The sequence below is a fragment of the Anomalospiza imberbis genome, chromosome 4 (genome assembly GCF_031753505.1).
Source record: "Anomalospiza imberbis isolate Cuckoo-Finch-1a 21T00152 chromosome 4, ASM3175350v1, whole genome shotgun sequence".
Classification (NCBI taxonomy): Eukaryota; Metazoa; Chordata; class Aves; order Passeriformes; family Viduidae; genus Anomalospiza; species Anomalospiza imberbis.
Window position 1 is genome coordinate 39,806,020 of NC_089684.1, and position 17,867 is coordinate 39,823,886.

At 38.7% G+C, this 17,867-nt stretch overlaps 1 protein-coding gene across 4 annotated transcripts in view; it reads left to right on the plus strand.

The window, feature by feature from the left end:
• The window catches only part of PRDM5 (PR/SET domain 5), a 60,198-nt gene that overhangs the window by 21,214 nt on the left and 21,117 nt on the right, over positions 1 to 17,867 (plus strand). For 2 of the 4 annotated variants that reach the window (XM_068187968.1, XM_068187967.1), the window contains exons 9-14: positions 2,334 to 2,418; positions 3,687 to 3,844; positions 7,509 to 7,595; positions 9,029 to 9,122; positions 10,155 to 10,315; positions 11,621 to 11,714. In XM_068187968.1, coding sequence (XP_068044069.1) covers positions 2,334 to 2,418; positions 3,687 to 3,844; positions 7,509 to 7,595; positions 9,029 to 9,122; positions 10,155 to 10,315; positions 11,621 to 11,714 — 679 coding nt within the window. Of the gene's footprint in view, positions 1 to 2,333; positions 2,419 to 3,686; positions 3,845 to 7,503; positions 7,596 to 9,028; positions 9,123 to 10,154; positions 10,316 to 11,620; positions 11,715 to 17,867 lie in introns of all 4 variants that reach the window. The other 2 variants (XM_068187969.1, XM_068187970.1) reach the window with 2 other exon arrangements.

The window sequence follows — 17,867 nt, forward strand, 5'->3', positions numbered from 1 at the left end:
AGACGTGACACACAAGTTTCTCAAATATGATTTACCATGTCAGTTGAGCACTTACCTTAAGAATCACCATGAAGATTTTGTGCATAAAACTTTCTTTGCTCTTCTTGATTGGCTTTTATTTTAAAACATCCAGAAGATGGGTATTCCAGACTTACACACTTATATCAGATAGTGAAGGAGATTGCACATAATAGTACTCACGCTGTTTGTTTGCTTGAATTAATTTCCGTTTGTAGGAAGTGGGGCAGGATCATCAACATTGGCAAAAACAATTGTACAGGCAATAAAACCAGTATGAAAATAATAGGTAAAATCAGGAGAAAAAGACAAAATTTTTTCCCTACCCATTTCAATGTAAAGAAATAAAAGCGGAGAATGAAAAGGTAAATATAACAGAAAACAAGCCCAAAAAACAGAAAAAGTTGGACAAACACAGAGAAAGGAGGTAAAGAGGGTCACTATAGGGGATTGATAGATGTTCACTTTCTGAAGACATGGTCATCATTCACATCTGTAGCTTTCATGTCACATTTAAACTCATTTTTAGCTTCATATGTCTTGTGCACTGCTTGTGCCTTAACTGTCTAACTGTATTCTGATACTAAGTTCTGAAGTTTGAGTAAAATGCAAATTACAATCACTCAACAGTGATAATAATGAGGAGGAAAGTGAGGGGACTGTTCATCTTTACTGATGCAGATTCCTGCTAAATTATTCTTTTCAATATAAGGATCTCATGTTTTGGATTTGAATTGTTCACAGGAACTCAAATTTCAAAGTGAGCAGGTACGTGTGAGTAGCACAGGCTGCCAGGCCTCTCCACTGATGCTCCACTGTTCTGTAATGAAAAGGAAAGAAACATTCCAACAAATCCCAGGGTTGCTTGTTTCTTTTCCCAGTCAGAGTTGATAGTGCTGCACTTCCAGTGTTTGTAGCTGGGCTGGCGGAGTCTCTCTCTTCCTGCCTGTACAACTGTGGACTGAGCTTCTGACTCTTACTGTAAGCACATGTTTCCATGGTAAAGCAGCTTATTCTTCTTTTAAGAGAAGATTAAGAACACCTTGGAGTGTAGGGCAGTCAGGCTTTTTTGGCCTTGGAAATGCAGGTTTTGTATGTTACTGGTAGGACTGGTTTGAGCTGGTGCCTTTCTGTATTTCTCAGCAGATTTCTTAGATGGACCTGTACAGTTCCATTCAGCTGTAGTGCTGTCTGCTAAGGAAACAAACCAAGGTAGATCCTGTAGGTACAAAGTTTGTGGTGATTCAGAATGGGGCTGCAGCCCAGCCTCATCCCTAATGGGCGACAGCTGTGTAGGACAGGTGACCAGTATTGAAGCTGATGGGACATGGAGTACCCAGGTGCACTGACTGATCACCAAAAGGAACAGAGGGCACACAGGTGCAATGCATGAACATGAGGGGTATAAAAGGTATTGAAGAGCAATAAAGTGCTGGTGCTTAAAGCCTTCTTTGGTGTCAACTGTATCTCTGCCGTCAAGATCCTGCTCTGGTCAGAGTTTGAGTATGTGTATGAAGAGTCCTTGAGACTTTCTGAACTTATTAAACTTTATAGAGCTGGACTTCCTACAAAATTGGTGTGAGTAGAGTCACCCTTAAAAATCTTCTCTACTTCCCAACCCCTGTCCCCCCTTTTTTTTACCTGCCAGCTCTAAGCATCTCTTTTGGGTTAATTTCTGACCTTTTTGTTTAACACTGTACAGTGTTTTATTCTACTGGGCAATTGTTATTTTTTATTTACCAGAAGTTGCTCTCAACTGCCTCCAGCATGTTTTTCCAGCATTTAGTCCTAAATGCTGTAATGTGCTGTGATGTTGAAAAAACTGTATTTGTAGTTTGAGACAATGCTACCCCTCCACTGTCTGGCCTCTTAAAAGCTTTTAAGAGAAACAGTCCTGCAAGAATGTGACAGTACTTGTTTTTTAAAATTCTGACAGAAGCTATGAAGTGGTTTCTGTGTTATTTTTGCATGTGTCTTGACTAGAAGAAAATGTCCTGACAAGTTAGTCTGCATTTGGTTTTTTAATGCTTTCCTAATAATGATATTTTAAATGGAGCTGGTAGATAGAAACACAGGTTATACAAACTTGCTGTATAGTTGTAGTGATGGGTTTTCTTTGCAGTTATGAGTTTTTACTTTTTGGGTGATGATGTTTTTCAGCAACGGACAAGCAAGGGTGAAATAACAGAATATTCTGGAGTATTAGTATAGCTACTGGCTAATAAGTAGCTACATTCTGTTAGAGAATTTATGTCTGTGTAAGAGATATGGTCTTGTTTTAGACACACATTTAATTATCATAAAACATTTTGCAGGTCCATGAGATCTTTGAATGTCAAGAATGTGACAAGAAATTCATTTCGGCAAACCAGCTGAAGCGCCATATGATAACTCATTCAGGTAATGTACAGAAATGACACAGAGCTCTGTGTGTGGATATGTATTTCATGTATGTGGAGTTTTACCTGGATTAATTTCTTATGGAAGGCTTAACGAAACCTGTACTGTCCTGAGTTGGGCAAGCCAATCTCAGGTTCCAAGGAAATTGTCTAAGGCAGCCTTTCCAAGCCTTCCAAAATTCCAAGTGACATGGTGAAGTCTTCTTCCTACTGCTGCTTTGTCAAACTGTTTTTTTGTCATGCTAGCTGGGCTAGATGAGGTCAGCGAGCTGGGGTGGGCCAAAAGGTTGCTGTATGGCTTAGAGAGGAGGTGAAAAACCAGTGCCTGAGGTTTTCTGCTGAGGAGAAGAGGCTGGGAGCAGGGTGTGCTGTCAGTGATCTGTGCTACACACTGCATTTTCCTGTTTATCTGTGTATGTGTTAGTGGGCTCATAGCTTCTGGTCAGAGGAGAGCAGCTCATGGGCCACGCTATCCACAGACCAGCCACAAAGGTTCCCTTGTGCCAGCATCTACTGTGAGCAGGGAGTGTCCCATCTTTGGGTTTGGCAGTGTGGCACCAGGTGGCTCTGCCAGGATTTCTGGTCACAGCAAATCCAGCATTTTCTGTGTCCCTCACCAGTGATTAGAAACATCAACCAACACTATGGAAACACAAACATTTTTCTGTCAAATGCATTAGCATTTAAACAAATGCAGATTTTTACAGCTGCACAGGCTTAGAGTTGAACTGTTTTCTTAGTATCAGTCCACAGCAAAAGCTCATTTCTTGTAATATAATCTGTATCTCAGAGGCTCCTGGCTTTCTTTTGACACTTTTGGATGAGCATTAGTGCAGTTATGTTGCAGTCACCAGTTGAAGCATAAAGGCTTTTTGCATAGAAACTTTTGGGTTTGGAAGCTAATATGTATTTTGTTAATTAAGTTTTAAAACATTTAAACTGTCACGGCCTCTTTCACATTTGTAATCTGGAAACACTGTTTTCCTCTTTGAAGTCATTCTCTTTTGATTTAAGCTAATTAATCAGAATTTAGTTTTAGCAATGAGTATTGCAAAGAATGTGCCAATTTCTTGAGATACACCATGGCTCATCTTTTGTGAAGTGACTTAACTGTCTAACATAAAGGGCATTAGGTGTCTTTCTAATCGGTTTAATCTTAATTGGGTTGACGTAATTGCAGAAATCTCTCTGAGGAGATGACTGTCTCTGCCTTTCATCTTCTCCCCCGTATAAACAGGAGATTAAATGTCCCCCACTCATTTTCTGCAGAAAAACGCCCCTACACCTGCGAGGTTTGCAATAAGTCCTTCAAACGACTTGATCAAGTGACTGCACACAAAATAATACACAGTGAAGATAAACCTTATAAATGCAAGCTTTGTGGAAAGGGATTTGCCCACAGAAATGTTTACAAGAATCACAAGAAGGTAAAGCACTCTGCTGTTGTTGTTTACAGGTCTGCCAGCCTCAGATTTGCAGATTTTTTTTTTTTCCTTTTAAGTGGTTCATTGTCAAGGTCTGCCATGCTTATAAACATGGGATTAAAGTATTTGAGAATGTAGTTTTACTGTTCTTTGTTACATCCAAAATTTCAAAAAGCTGAGCCAATTCTAGTAAACAAAAAAGTTAAGGAGAAGCAAAGCACAGTTGCTTGGTTAAAAACATCAAATAAATCCCATTTTGACTTTTTTGTTTTTATTTTTTCTTTTGCTTTGTTTTGGTTGTGGGTTTTTTTAAGTACTAGGTTACCAACTTAATGTCACTGATTTAAAGATGTCTTCAAATACTTATTTTTAATAGTGTAATTCAATAAAATTATGTATAGTCCTCTTGCAGTCATTGTTGAACTTAGCAGCAGATGCTTTCAAACTACACTAAATTTGAACTTGGTGCAGTGTTCACATATTAAAGCAACATCAGAAGAAATGTTACCTGAAAAATAGACTCACAAAGGGATGTTCTGCCTGTGTTGAATCTGTAACCTGCTTGGCCTAATTTCTGTAATGCCTGTCATTAATTTTAACCTGGACTTGCATTTCTAATGGCAAAGCTCTATCCAGGACTGCTGCTTCAGAATTACAACTCTGTAAAAAAAAAAAAAAAAAAAAACAAAAAAAAAAACAAACCAAAAAAAAAAAACACCCAACCCTGATATAGCCATACCTCCAAGTCTTTTGCAGTGTGGCTCATGTTATATTCCATCTGGGAATTTGGCACAGGATCTTTGCACCATCTCTTGCACTTGAAGCCATAAATCATGTAAGAGCAATAATAATGCCTCTCACTGGATGAAATGGTGATGACTGTCTAAAATAAGAAAGCATGCAACAGCCTGCTGAAGGACAAGATTATTTCCCATCCATTATATTTTATGGTCTAGACTTTAAGAAAATTGGACAGAACCTTGCAGATTGGATATATTCTAAGAAAAATGTATAAAATATTATCTAGAAAGATGTCGCTGTAGAGCAGGACGGGAACGAGAATGACTCCAAATCAAAGGCTAGAGAATGGACTCTGATTTATTTCAAATGCACCACTCTATTTATGGAGAACATTGTGCGGACTAATTTCATTGGTCCTAAAGTAAAAACATCTCACACCATTGGTGTGCACTGAATGACGCACGGTGGCAGAACATATCTATAAACAATGTGAACAACAAGATAGATTAGAGATTTATTTACATTCTTTCCCAACAGTCTCCCAGGCTCTCACCTGGTTAGAAAACCTTCTCTTTTTCTCTCTGACTGAACTGAGAATATCCACAGAAAGATAGCTCCATTTTTTAAATGAATACTTTTTACATGTTTCCTGATGTTACCTAGCCATTGATGACTGGTAGGGAGTTTGGGTTGAAAATGGCCTTCAGGATTAAGTATGAAGGAGTAAGCACTTTGACCCAATTCTGTGTTGAAAGCAGCAGTTCCACCAGCATAAACAAGGATTAGAGGTTCCACTTAATGGGAAAAAATAATAAAATTTAGTCAGCTTTAGCGGGTACCAAATTTTGATGGAATTCCTTAAAGCAGAATGCTGGTTTCCTGGACCTGTTTGCACGCAATACTGGCTGTAAATCAGCTATGCTCTATATTGAGAGAAACTTGTTCCTGTGTTTGCATAAAGATTACCCAAACAGCTGTGACTGTTCACCCATCCACATATAGGTCTCTAAATTCATTTGCTGAGTGAGGAGGCGAACAGGAGAGACAGGAGACTCACATGGATGGCCTGAGTTGCTTTTTTAGACACACCTCTCTCCACTGAGAAAACAACAGGAGGAGAAGGAGCAGACGGTACAAGGGAGTCTGGATGTATGTGCACAAAAGCCATTTGTACCATACAACTCAAGGATGTGGTGGTTTGGGAGGCCAAAATAGTTTTGAGTGCCACAATTTTGGGAAGGCTATACCTAGGGAAAGAGGACAGTGATTCTCTTGCTTGTTCACAGGAATGCTGATCCTACAGGAACAGTGTAAATGTAAAACTGAATTGTGTATTATACTTCTATGTATTTCTTCAGCTTATGATGATTTTTAGATGTGTGTTTCCTGTAAGATGTCTTCCTAGGTTTATTTTCTTTTGGAGGAAGAGAGTTGACCTCTAAATAATTTCAGGGTACTTTTCTGAGTTCCAGGATTAGGTTACTGGACTAGTAGCAGCGAGCATAGATACCTGCAGTAGGAATGATGGGCATAGGAGTTAAAACCACTTAAATCAACAGCATTTGACAGAAAACATACCTTTAAGTTTTATAGCAACATGTTTAAAAAACATTTGGATTTTACAGCAGGCTTATATCCTTTTTATATGTAAGAGAGTACAGATACGTTTTCTGCCTTTGAATTCTTGATTCGTGTTTCAGATGGAAACTTTGCTTTTGTTTCTGTAATTCCTCTGGGGTTTTTTTTAACCTGATTTCATGTTGGAAGTCTCAGAATAAAAATGGCTCCCACAACATGTGTTTTTAAATGTCTTTCGGATGTGGGTGTCTGTTGGGTCATTTCAAAAGTGCAGAAGGAGATTAGTTCCTCACATTTCACAGGATTTCATTGGGAGACACAGTGTAGTTGCCAAGAGCTTTTCTGCTCTGTTCAGTGGAGCACTGGGATGAGAACCTTAACTTAGCACTTGTTATGCTCTTAGAGCTGCACATCTGAGGCAGGAACTGTGGTACCTCTGTGATCTGCTGCTCCTGCAAACAGGTGCTGCGCTGCTCTGCATAGGTGCATGTGCAAGCTGGCTTTGCCACTTGCTTGGAGATGTCAAGGCTGGGAAGTGTTCTGGGATATGGAACCTCTGTGAGAGCTCAGGCTGTGACTTGAATGATCTTAAATGGTGTGACTTAAATTCAATTCCATTTCTGTGGCAAGGCAAGAGAGCAGTATCCAAAACGAGGAGGCAAAAAGGGATTGTGCTACAGACAGAAGTAGTCACCTTTCATGCAGGTTAGACTGGAGGAGGGTGCATGTTCGGAGCCATGTAATGCAGATTACCTCCATGCAGGAGATGTTTTTACTCCATCTGCTCCTTTGTTGCTGTGTACAAGAGGATGAGTTCAGAGAACAAAATATGAGGACATGACAGTCGGCAGAAATAGGTCATCAGACACAGGATTTTAAAGGGTTTATGGCTAATCTGGGGTTGTTTTGTCGTGGGGAGTGTAATGATTTGAAACAACTGTATTCCATCAGTTTATCTGATGGGAATAAGTAGCCTTGGGCTGGGCTTAAGCCTTCACAGATGCTGTGGTAGGAAAGGCTGCCATGAAATGGTGCATAAGAGCCCATCCTCAGTTGCTGGGATGATCTGTGTAGCCTTGCATGTGGGTATGCCTAGTTAGGTGATTTTCTTTGTAGGGAAGTTAAGACGTGCATATCCGTCTGTATATTTTGATCAAAAGGTGAGGAGAGTATAAAGGAGATGCTGAGGAGTTCTGTACAAATCACTGTGCTCTTCAGAACTGTCACTCACGTGGTGATGGTTCCAAACCAGGGCGTTTTTTTAAAAAGCAGAATGACTTTCGTGCTCGTGAAAGGTGCCAGATTGACAGCTCTGGAGACTGAACCCTTCTATTTATCCACAGAACAGGTACAGCACAGGCAGCAGCACTGCGAGCTTCCCCACAGTGTCTCGTCCATGTGTCCCAAGCCTGTTCTGGAGGAACCCCCTGTTGAGGTGAGAAGGCAGTTCAGTCTCTTCATGTCCTGTCAATCCTTGGCCTCACTGTCAGGGGGGCTGAGCAGGGTGTCAGCTAATGCCAGCTGTGATGGGAACCTGTAGAGTCTGGGCTGGAGCACACAGTAGATTTCAAGGAACATGAGATATATTCCACGCTTGTGACGGTCTTCCAGCAGCCTTTTTGCTTTCAGTGACTTAGGCTGAGGTCAAGGAATTGATTTTGAGCCCACTGCAGGATGTTCAGGTTCTGGTGTTGTGTTTATGTGAGAGGCCATTGATGTTAAAATCAAAGTGGGTTCAAGGCCCTCAGCCAACCGCTCAAGAATTTCGCTGTCTCCCAATAGCCCTCTTTTTTCCCCTCAGTTGAAGGGGTAGAATAACAGTTGTGTGGATTCTGGATAGCAGAAATAGATTATATAAATAGGTACTATGCTAATATTTGCCCTTAGTCTACCAGATTAACTCATTTACCTAATTTCCTGCATATTATAAAACACTTACTTTCCATCCCCTTTTCCTCTGGGTGCTCCAGCTTGTAATAAGGTCCTTGTGAGCTAATAAAGTATTTGGATGCTGATGCTTTAAAAACCTGCTTTCCTTTGGAAAAATAGTAGGAAATTGGGTAGATAGTAAATTAATCAGTACAACTTATTATCTACAGTGGGACAGCTGGTTAAAAACACTAGGAAACGGGGAAACTGCTTTGTAATATATAAAAGTAAGATAAAGCTGGATGTTTCCCAAGCTTCAGAAAATAAATTTGCTTCAACAACACTGTGGTCTGGGAGATTCATCCAAGCTTAGCCTTTTATTTTATTCATAGCTTTGAGGCTGTTTTTTAGCTACAATGAATTTTTCTACAGACAACAAAAAACTCGGTACTGTTGCTTCCATGGCTTTGGTTTTTTTCTGGTGGTTTTTGTTGTTGGTATATTTTAAAAGAAAAGAAGCTATGTATAAAAGTAGTCTCATGATTTGAGGGATTTTCTTTGCCAAATTTTAGGTGCCATCTTGAAAATCAGATTGGTTTTACCTTAAAACTTTAATGAAAAGAAAGGGGTTTGTGTGCGTTCAACTTGAAAGGATTTATTCATATTAATAAGTATTCCAGGCCAGTGTTAGTGCAGCTGAAGCAATGCAGCTGAACTTTTAGTTTTTTTCTCTGGTTATTCTGTATTTTTGTTACTGTTTATGTGCACACCTCGTGACACTTGTGAGGATGGGGACAGTGCAATTACTGTGTAACTGCTGTGCGGGCTTTCAGGATCCTGAATAATGGCAGAATGATTATTTTAATTCTTTGTCCTCTGATACTTCCAACTGTGATATCATCTCCTGAGTCCCATCTAGAAAATGAACTGTAGTTACTGCAGTGACAGCTGATGGATTTCCATGAGCTTTTTCTCTGACATTTTGTCTTTCATCCACAGACCCATTCTGAAGAGAGACCGTTCCAGTGTGAGGAATGCAAAGCCTTGTTCCGAACTCCCTTCTCTCTACAAAGACATCTGTTAATCCATAACAGTAAGTGCAAAGTCAGAGGAAAAACAGCTTTCTCCATTCGCATATGTGACTGACAAAAACCAACATGTGGCACCTTGCTCCAATATACAGCTTGCTGTGTTAAATTGGTACTAGGACTCAACTCTGTATCCAGGGAGTTAAAAAATTCAGAGCCAAATTCAAACCTTGCCTTCAGATTCACTTAAATGCAAATCCAAATATGCTGTAGAAAATCCAGCAATGATTTGAGGTCTGATGGCAAGAAATTTATTTCTGCATTAAGTGTGATAGTGTTACCCCCATTTTAAGAAAGGACAAATGGAAACAGAGATAAGTTGGTGACTCACTCAGCTTTTGTAGGTAATCTGGTTTAGAGCATGACACTCAGCTTGTCTCTCCTGTGCCAGCCGAGGCTCAGGTTTGCTGCCTCTGGCACAGAACTGGAGCAGCTCAGAGAAATGCTGTGGCTATTTTCACTCATGAGTAACTTTCCTTGGCATTCTGTCTTTTTTTTTTAGTTGACTGTATTATGATTTATTTTTGGTGGAATTTTCTCAGTCTTTAATACTTGCAGAGCCCTAGACTATAATTCAACCTTTTGAAAATCAACAGTTTAAATTTTAGAAAATGCTCATGATCTAAAATCCGTAGCTTAGAAGACAGTACTTGGTTTTGGGGAATATTCACACTGACATAACTAAGAAAACCAGAAATCTTTCCTTTTTTAATCCTGCATAACAGTGTTTCTGTTAGATTATTGGATTGGCATGTTCAGTTTCTTCTTTTACAATCATCTTTAAAAGCTTCTGCAATTTTTTAAAGCATTGGATGTCATAATTTTTTTCCCAGCGTTATAAAGGATGGGGGAAAATGTTAAAAACCCGTTCAGTCATGTGTCTTCTAATGAACAAGCACTTACAGAATATTCAAAATATGTAATTCACAGTGTGCAGAATTGTAGGTTTTCCTGAAGATTTCTCTAAAAACATACACTGTGACCTTTTTTAAGAGGGTGGTAGGTAGCTCAGGAAAACCTATTTTTCTCTTTGTTAGGTGAGAGGACCTTCAAGTGTGATCACTGTGATGCCTCTTTCAAAAGAAAGGACACATTAAATGTTCATATTCAAGTTGTACATGATGGACATAAGAAATACAAGTGTGACCTGTGTGACAAAACTTTTGTGACACCCTCAGTTCTGAAGAGCCATAAGAAAGTGAGTAGAATCAACTGATCATTTCCTGTGTGTCCTTAAGTTGTCATTCAGTGTAGAATCCCCAAAGCTGCTTCTGCCTTTCTGGCTTTTCAGTAGATTGTCCCTACCTAAAATGCTGATTGCAGTAGTAGGGTTATTGGTGCCCAGCTGAATCTACAGCTGGTGCTTGTGTATGAATTCGGTGGAGGTACTCCAGCATCAAGTGTATGGCAGGATGGGCCTGACTGTGCTGCTCTTACCACCCTCCTTTGCACCAAACTCTGCCATGGAGTTGGGGTAAACTTTAGGAGGAGGCTTGCTCACTAGTTTGGCCTGAGGTAAGATTGATGTTATGGGGAAGAAATTCAAAGAAAATAATTGCATCAAGAAAAATCAGCTGAGAAAGGTCAGTTTAAGTGTTGCCACCTAATTCAGATTGTGAGAATTTATTTAAAAACATCCTGTGTGTGTTGCTTGCTATATAGTATGTGCTTCGTACATACGTATAAAATGGGCATTGCTTTTGCTTTGTGCTCCTGTCAGACTATGGCTGGCTGTGTTGTAGTTTTACTGTAATGTTCCCAGAAATCCTTTTGGTATTTGGGTGTCTTGAATAAATTAGTAGCTGTCTGTCTGGTATATGCCAATGTTGCTGCTAGAGATACAGATGATCTCCAAATAACTGTATTCTAATCAAGAGGAGTTTAGCACTTATATCTTTCATGTCAGGGAATGAAAACTATCTGCTGTCTGAAGAGGGTCATGTGCTAGCTGGAAACCGAAATAGTCAGCTGCTCATATAATTGAATGTATTATCTTTCCTATCTCATTTAAATCAACTCTTCTAAATGAAGTCATCAGAAATTCTCTACTAAAAGAACAGCCACAGTGATAAGGAAAAATAATTCAATAGACTGATAAATCTTTAGTTCAGAGTTGTGTGTTGAAAGTACAGTGTGAAAAATGATGGTGATCTTGTGTGTAATTGATTTCAGGGTGATCTTGCTGCTGACATGCAGGTTGGTTGGGAGAGTTTGTAATACTTTTTTTTCTATTTTGAAATAATTTTTATATCAGTGAGGTCTTCCAGCCCAAAAAGCTTGATTTCAAAAGACAAGCTCAGTGATTTAGTGCTGGTGATAGTTACAATGTTCTTTTTGTGATCAATTCTTTAACACCTAGAGCTAATCAGAATATTTGCCTGGTGTGATGGTAAAATACATAATAGAGGTAATAGCAGTCAATGTCAATACAATTAAATACTCCATATTTAACTTTTTTATGTAATGCTGAATAGTCTTTCTTGTCTTTCCCCTCCCCAAATAGACTCACACAGGAGAAAAAGAGAAGATTTGCCCATATTGTGGACAGAAGTTTGCAAGCAATGGAACTCTGAGAGTTCATATCCGAAGCCATACAGGTATTTATTATTATGAACAGAGAAGACTTTCTGAATCTGTAACAAGGTATCTCTATGTCCATCGTTTATCTATCTACAAACAGGCAAATTTACTGGTAGGCTTAACACAGCATCTCTGTCAGACATTTTACCTGCTTAATGTGTAAAAGCTGTTGTCAGGTTTCATTTTGCAAGTTTACACTTTCATTCAAATAAGTGGCATCTGGTGGCTGAAAGAGGTTTCTTTGTGCTAATTTGTTTACAACATAAAATGGTGTCGATTTGCCTTTGCCGTGACATTTTCTTCCCTTCCCATAGCCAAGTTTGGCTTGCAGGGAGATGACAGTAATTTCTGTGTGCTGCTTGCTGATGCTACCCATCAATTGGCATGGAGCAGAAAGCCCCAGTTTTTCAAGCTCATGGTGTAGATGGCTCTTGGGAAGATGCTCTGGAGATGTCCAAGTAAAAATGCTTTTCACATGTGTGTTGCTACCAGTTAGATTTCAACTCTCTCAAGCAGGCTTTCCTAAATTTAGGAGTTGGGCTAACGTGAGTTTCGTGAAACCACACACCAGGGGCCTCTAACCCTGAGTATAGAGACCTGCATTATTTGTCACCTCTATTATAGAAGGCTGTGACATTTTGAACTTACTTGAAGCAGAAAGGCACAGAAGATTTCTAGTACCTTTGTAAATTAAATGCAGGGGGAGAAACTGCCTTGCCAGGAGATGATACAGGTTGGAATTACAGCAATATGGACTGTGGAAACAATTTATGAATGAGTAATGCTGCAGGAAGGAAAATCTCAAGGCCTTTTTTTAACCTAAGAAGCTAGAAGCAGTCATTGTACAGTGACTAATTCAGGAAAAATGCCTTGCTAAATTAATTTATAATGACCTGCGATAAATAAACTCTGATTCTTTCCTCTTCCAGTCCTGCTGCTAGTCCAGTGTCAATTACATTTTTGGTGGTTTGCATCCGTTACTGCGAGAATTAACCAAAATAGATGTTTATGGTTATTTTTGTCACTCTGTTATGATTCCTGGCCAATTTTTGATGGTTCTGATGAATGATGGGGAGAGGTTGCTCCTAAGTTGTGACTTTGGGTTTAAAAATAATATTTTTATTACATGGCAAAATGCCTAATGTAGGGTTGAGTGAGAAAATGCCATAGTTGGATTCTTGTTGCAAATCTGGAGAAATGGTTTTGTTTGGTGCTGTACCTGAAGGCTTCGGCCATGTTGTTGTTGGACATAACACAAGCCCACTGATCACAGGAGGAAGTTGTTGTCCAGTGTTCAGTGAGCCTCAGGAAACATGGTTTTCTGAGGAATAGCTTGCATCATTCCCAAAGAATGTAAAGGGAGCTGAAGGAAATCCAGGTCATCTGCAAACAGGGTAAAAAAAAGTTGAGCACTCTTAAGTTGCCTACAGTGTGAAAATCCTTGACAACTTTTCAGGGAATTTCTGAGCAATAAGAAATTTTCAGTTCATCAAATAGTGGAGCCATTAACTTTATTCAGAGATGAATGTTTGGTTTCTAAATGTTGCAGTGATTAATACTTCATGGTATTGGTATCTGTTAAATTCTTTGGATTTGAATTAATAATTTCAAAACTATGCCATCCTTTTTCTCTTCAGTCAGACTTCAAAGTATCGTTTTCATTCTGAGCTTGAAGTGAAGCAAGCAGCCACTGTCTGTTTTCAGTAGATGATTCATCCTTCTGAATAAGCTTTGAGCTTTTGGTGCAACTCTGAGTCCACCATAAGTGTAAATACTGCAAAGAGTTCTTGTCTTAGTGACTACAAGTGATGATGTTTGAGGTCTGTGTCCAGACATTTGCATTATCCCATTTTCTTTTTGTGGTCAGCTAGACCTTGTTTTATTGTCTGCTTTGTGTGAGAGGTTTTGTTCTGTATTTACAAAACAGATTCAGGTAGAGGTTATTTTAAAGACAGTTGTACATCACTTTTTGTCCTCCTTATATATTATTCTTTACAAAAGCTGAGGTTCTAGGGTACCTCTCTGGTTCTGCTTTGAAATTGTATTTTTGACATGCTTAATTATCCATATACAGAAAGAGAAGCTCAGTGGGGTTTTGTCTTTTATTTAGTATGCAGCATGTGCTCTTAAATGTTGTTCCACACAGACATGCATGCTTCCTGGATAAGCAATTTTCTTCCCTCTTCTGTGTTAGAATAAGACCCTGTAGATGAGCCCAAACAGTACTTGGCCTTTTGCAGCATCTGAGCTGGTTTGGGGTAGGTGAACATGTCTGCATGTGCATGTACAGAGGGAAGGGGGTGATCTTTGCCTCTGAACCTGGGGTGTTGATCTGTAATTCATCATCTGGGTTTCAGCCTTGGCATGACACAGACAGCGCTCTGCAGGTCAGCTGAAACACTAGAGCACATTCTCCCTCTCCTGTATCCTGTTGGTTTATGACTTCTTAGGGTCACAAAGAGCTGGGGTTAATTCAGCAAAAGAATTTTTTGACTATGATATAAATTCCTTGGCTTGTTCATAAATTGTAAAAGATCCTACGGTCTGCTCCATGGGCTTGAAACCCGGGGGCTGGGAGGTTAATTGCTTCCCTAAAGTTTGAAGCAACTTTCAGTGTTGGCAGTTTCTGGCTGCAGTTTGTGCAGCTTCTCAGTTGCCTTATGCATATCTGTTTAAAGGTGTTAATTTGCTGTAGGGTGTGTGTATGGATTTGTGTGTGCCTGTGTGATCTGGGTATAAACACGTACACATTTTGTCTGTCTGCTGTTTGTACTGTTGCCTTCCTAATTAGCTGTGTCCTAATCCCTTCTATCCTTGGGATGTAGCACATCAAGCTGTGCAACAGTGAAAGTTGTTCCTGAAGTGGTTTATATTTGAAGGTGAATTTCTTTTAGAGTTAAGAGAATTAAGGGATTTAACTGTAATTCTGTCCTTTCTATGCTGTCCTTTCCCTACTGTACTTAAAGACTGATGAGGAACAACGAATGACCATAAATGTCTTCCAGAAAATTATGTGCAAATATTGGTTAAAATATAACCTTATTTTGCTTTTACCATCACAGTTAGTCCAAGTCCTGATAATAAGCCAGTAAGATAACTTACATCTGTCCTTAATGTTCTCTGAAAAGATGAGTTTTTCTATTCTATGTCACTTGAAAGCCATGATTTATTTTATCTTTGTTACATGTTACATGCTCTGCTAGGTGCAAAAAGCAGGTTTGTTTTTTAAGCATGAGTTGAGAAGGTTCTTTGCAAATTTACTTCCATGTGGATGAGTAAAAGGTAATACCAAGAAATTACATTAAAAAAGCAAAAAGCATTTGGACCACAGACTTCTATATCCTTTGTGCCAACACGATATTTTTCAATTTATGTAAGAAGAGATTGCTTTATAAGCTTTCAAAAATATTTTTTAGCTGCTGATTGCCTTCTTGAAATGCCTCCTGTACTGAGAGCCTGATGTTATGCACCTAATTTTGCCATTTTAGTTCCATTTCTACAACTTAACTAAGCTTTTGAGCATATTTACAATCTTAATAAAGTCCCAACTAGATAAATGTCTAAGTTCAAATTTTGCACTTCTCAGACAAAATTCCTGGGCAAGCAAAATATTAGTGGTGGTGTTATAATAATAGAGATCTTTGGTTTTTAACAGTAGTTCAGTCATCTCTGAATACAGAAGACTTCAAAGTATTTGAATGAAGTAATGAGTTCAAGTACAGGATAAATTTTATTTATTATGGTGTGAAATATATCACCAAAGGTTTAATAGCTAAACAAGAAACTGTTCGTTCATGTACATAATAATGTATAGCCAGGATCCTCATGCCAGCAGATCTTCTGCTAAATTATCTTACAAGTAATTTATATTTTCTTACATAGTGAAACAGATAAAAGGCAAGCTTGAAGGATCTTCCTCTCATATGCCAATGAAGTATGTGAAAGAATGTATCTGTATCTAGTCAGTGAACAGCTTGCAAATGTCTACAGATAGGTTCTTTCTATTAATTACTTATAAATGATCCCCCTTTTATCTACCCAGTTTAAAAAGGAGCTTGCAGAAGGCCTCAAAGGTAAGGATTCTGCATTTCTAAACCTTTCAGTTTATACATCATTGTCTTGTTCATCTCCAGACAACAGCTAAATCTTTAAAAATACCTGTAAAGTTTCATGGAGCTGTCAGCTTCTTGTTGTCTTTACCCATGAATGAGGAAATGTTGTTTTGAGGGGTAGATTATTTGAATGAGACATCTTCAGATCAAATGAGTTACTGATGGATTAATACATGTTCTTTAAAAGACTTAGTTGACCATTGGGTTCATTGAAGTAATAGATGTTACATTTTCCATTCATAGGGAAATCAGATTGTTTAATTCCACTGATAGCTGCAAAAAACGGAACTGGTTTGTTCTTTAAAGCTGTATCTGTTTTGTATTTATTCCTTAAAATTACTTAAAATCTTGATATCACGGTAGAACTGATGAGAGCCTGTAAGTAAGTAATAATGGTAGTTAATGCTTTACTGCATGGATTCAGATAGTCTTCTTATTTTGTAGGATTTTTTACTAGTCTTTATGATTGATTTAGTGGCAAATAGCCAAATATCTCAATTATATCATCATAATTTTGATGGACCAGATAGGGCAAACATTTTATTTGTCTGAACTAGAAATAATCTAAATTCTTTGAATAAACCGTAAACTTTGCAGAAAACAAACCACCTCATCTGTGAAAATACCACTTCTATACCTCAAAAATTAAAGCATGGCTAAATACTTAGAAAAAGATAAGTAATAGAAAAAAATGTTTCAAGCCTTCTGGTTTTCCCTTATTTTGAAAGAATCGGATTTGACTGTTTTTAGTGGATGGGAAATGCACGTTGTTGATTTATATGAAACCAATTCTAGTTCTCCCTGGTGCCTGGAAAATGAGTGTTGGAGTTTGGTTATTCACAAATACACAAACTTAAAGTTAGTCATCATCAGTGAGGAAACAAACCACCTGAAAAAACAGAGGCATTTAATCTCTTATCTTCAGAGTCTGCCAGATTTGAATATTGGTTAAAATGAAGTAAGAAATGTCTCTAATTGCCCCATACCCGAGGAATGTTTCTCAGAGCACAGGACTGTTCTCAGAGCAGTCAGACCTATACCTTTCCTTATCTGGCCCACGATGAGTATAAAATTACCTGTGCTTTTAGTGTTTCTGGGTCTTGTCTCAGCTGATGTCCTCAAGTATTTTATCTTTCAGATCACAAAGTTACTTAGCTCTTGGCATGAGAGAGCTGTTCCTGTGTGGGGACTTCTGTACCTTCTCAAGTGCTAAATTTTGAGTGTTTAGTGGCTAAAAAGGAGGCAGGCCAAGATTTTGCACAGGCCAGATCACTTTTTATTGTCTAGTCCGGATTAAGACTAGTCCAGATGTCATAAGGAAATCAACTCACTGCTGCAGTTGGCCAAGCTTCTTGATTACTCTTCCGTTCTTTTCCCTCCCTGGAATCCCTGGTCAAAATTACAGAAATGCCTGAGAGATGCAGGGTGTTAAATGGTTTTGAAGATGCTACTCAGGATGTAGAAAATTGCCGCCTCTACACGAGAGGAAGTTCATTATTTTAAAGTGGTGCTGGTTTTCTCACAGGACTGCAACACCAAAGTGGTGAAATGTACTGAATATTTTCTTGACCTGTGAATTTTTAATCTTTCCTCAGTGATTGGTTTCTGGCATTTTCTAATTGATGTTCTGTTGGAATCACTGGGTTCACTGAATTCCTGTTTAATTTAATTTTGATTCCTAACGAAGTCCCCTTCTATGTGGGAGAAATTCAGATCTGTGTATTTTAGGTTTATTTATGTTTGTGTGTACATATTTGCATAGTGCATTAACTGAATAATGCTCAGTTAAGGACACAACATTTTCAGTTGAATGGGAACACTGTTTAAGGGCAGGAGCAGCTGAGGATAAATGTGTGAAGCTGTCGGGTGCCCTCTCTGAGCAGTGTTCTAAAGCAGATGTCACAGATTATAATTTTGTTACATCCGTTAACCTTTTGCCAGCCTTACTTGCTGTTAAATGCTGTCATCACCACAGATTATCTCTGACTAAAAAAGCCCCCTTGAAATTCCCATTCTGGGCTGCCCTGTGGATCATCTGGTAAGGAGTGTTAAATGTGT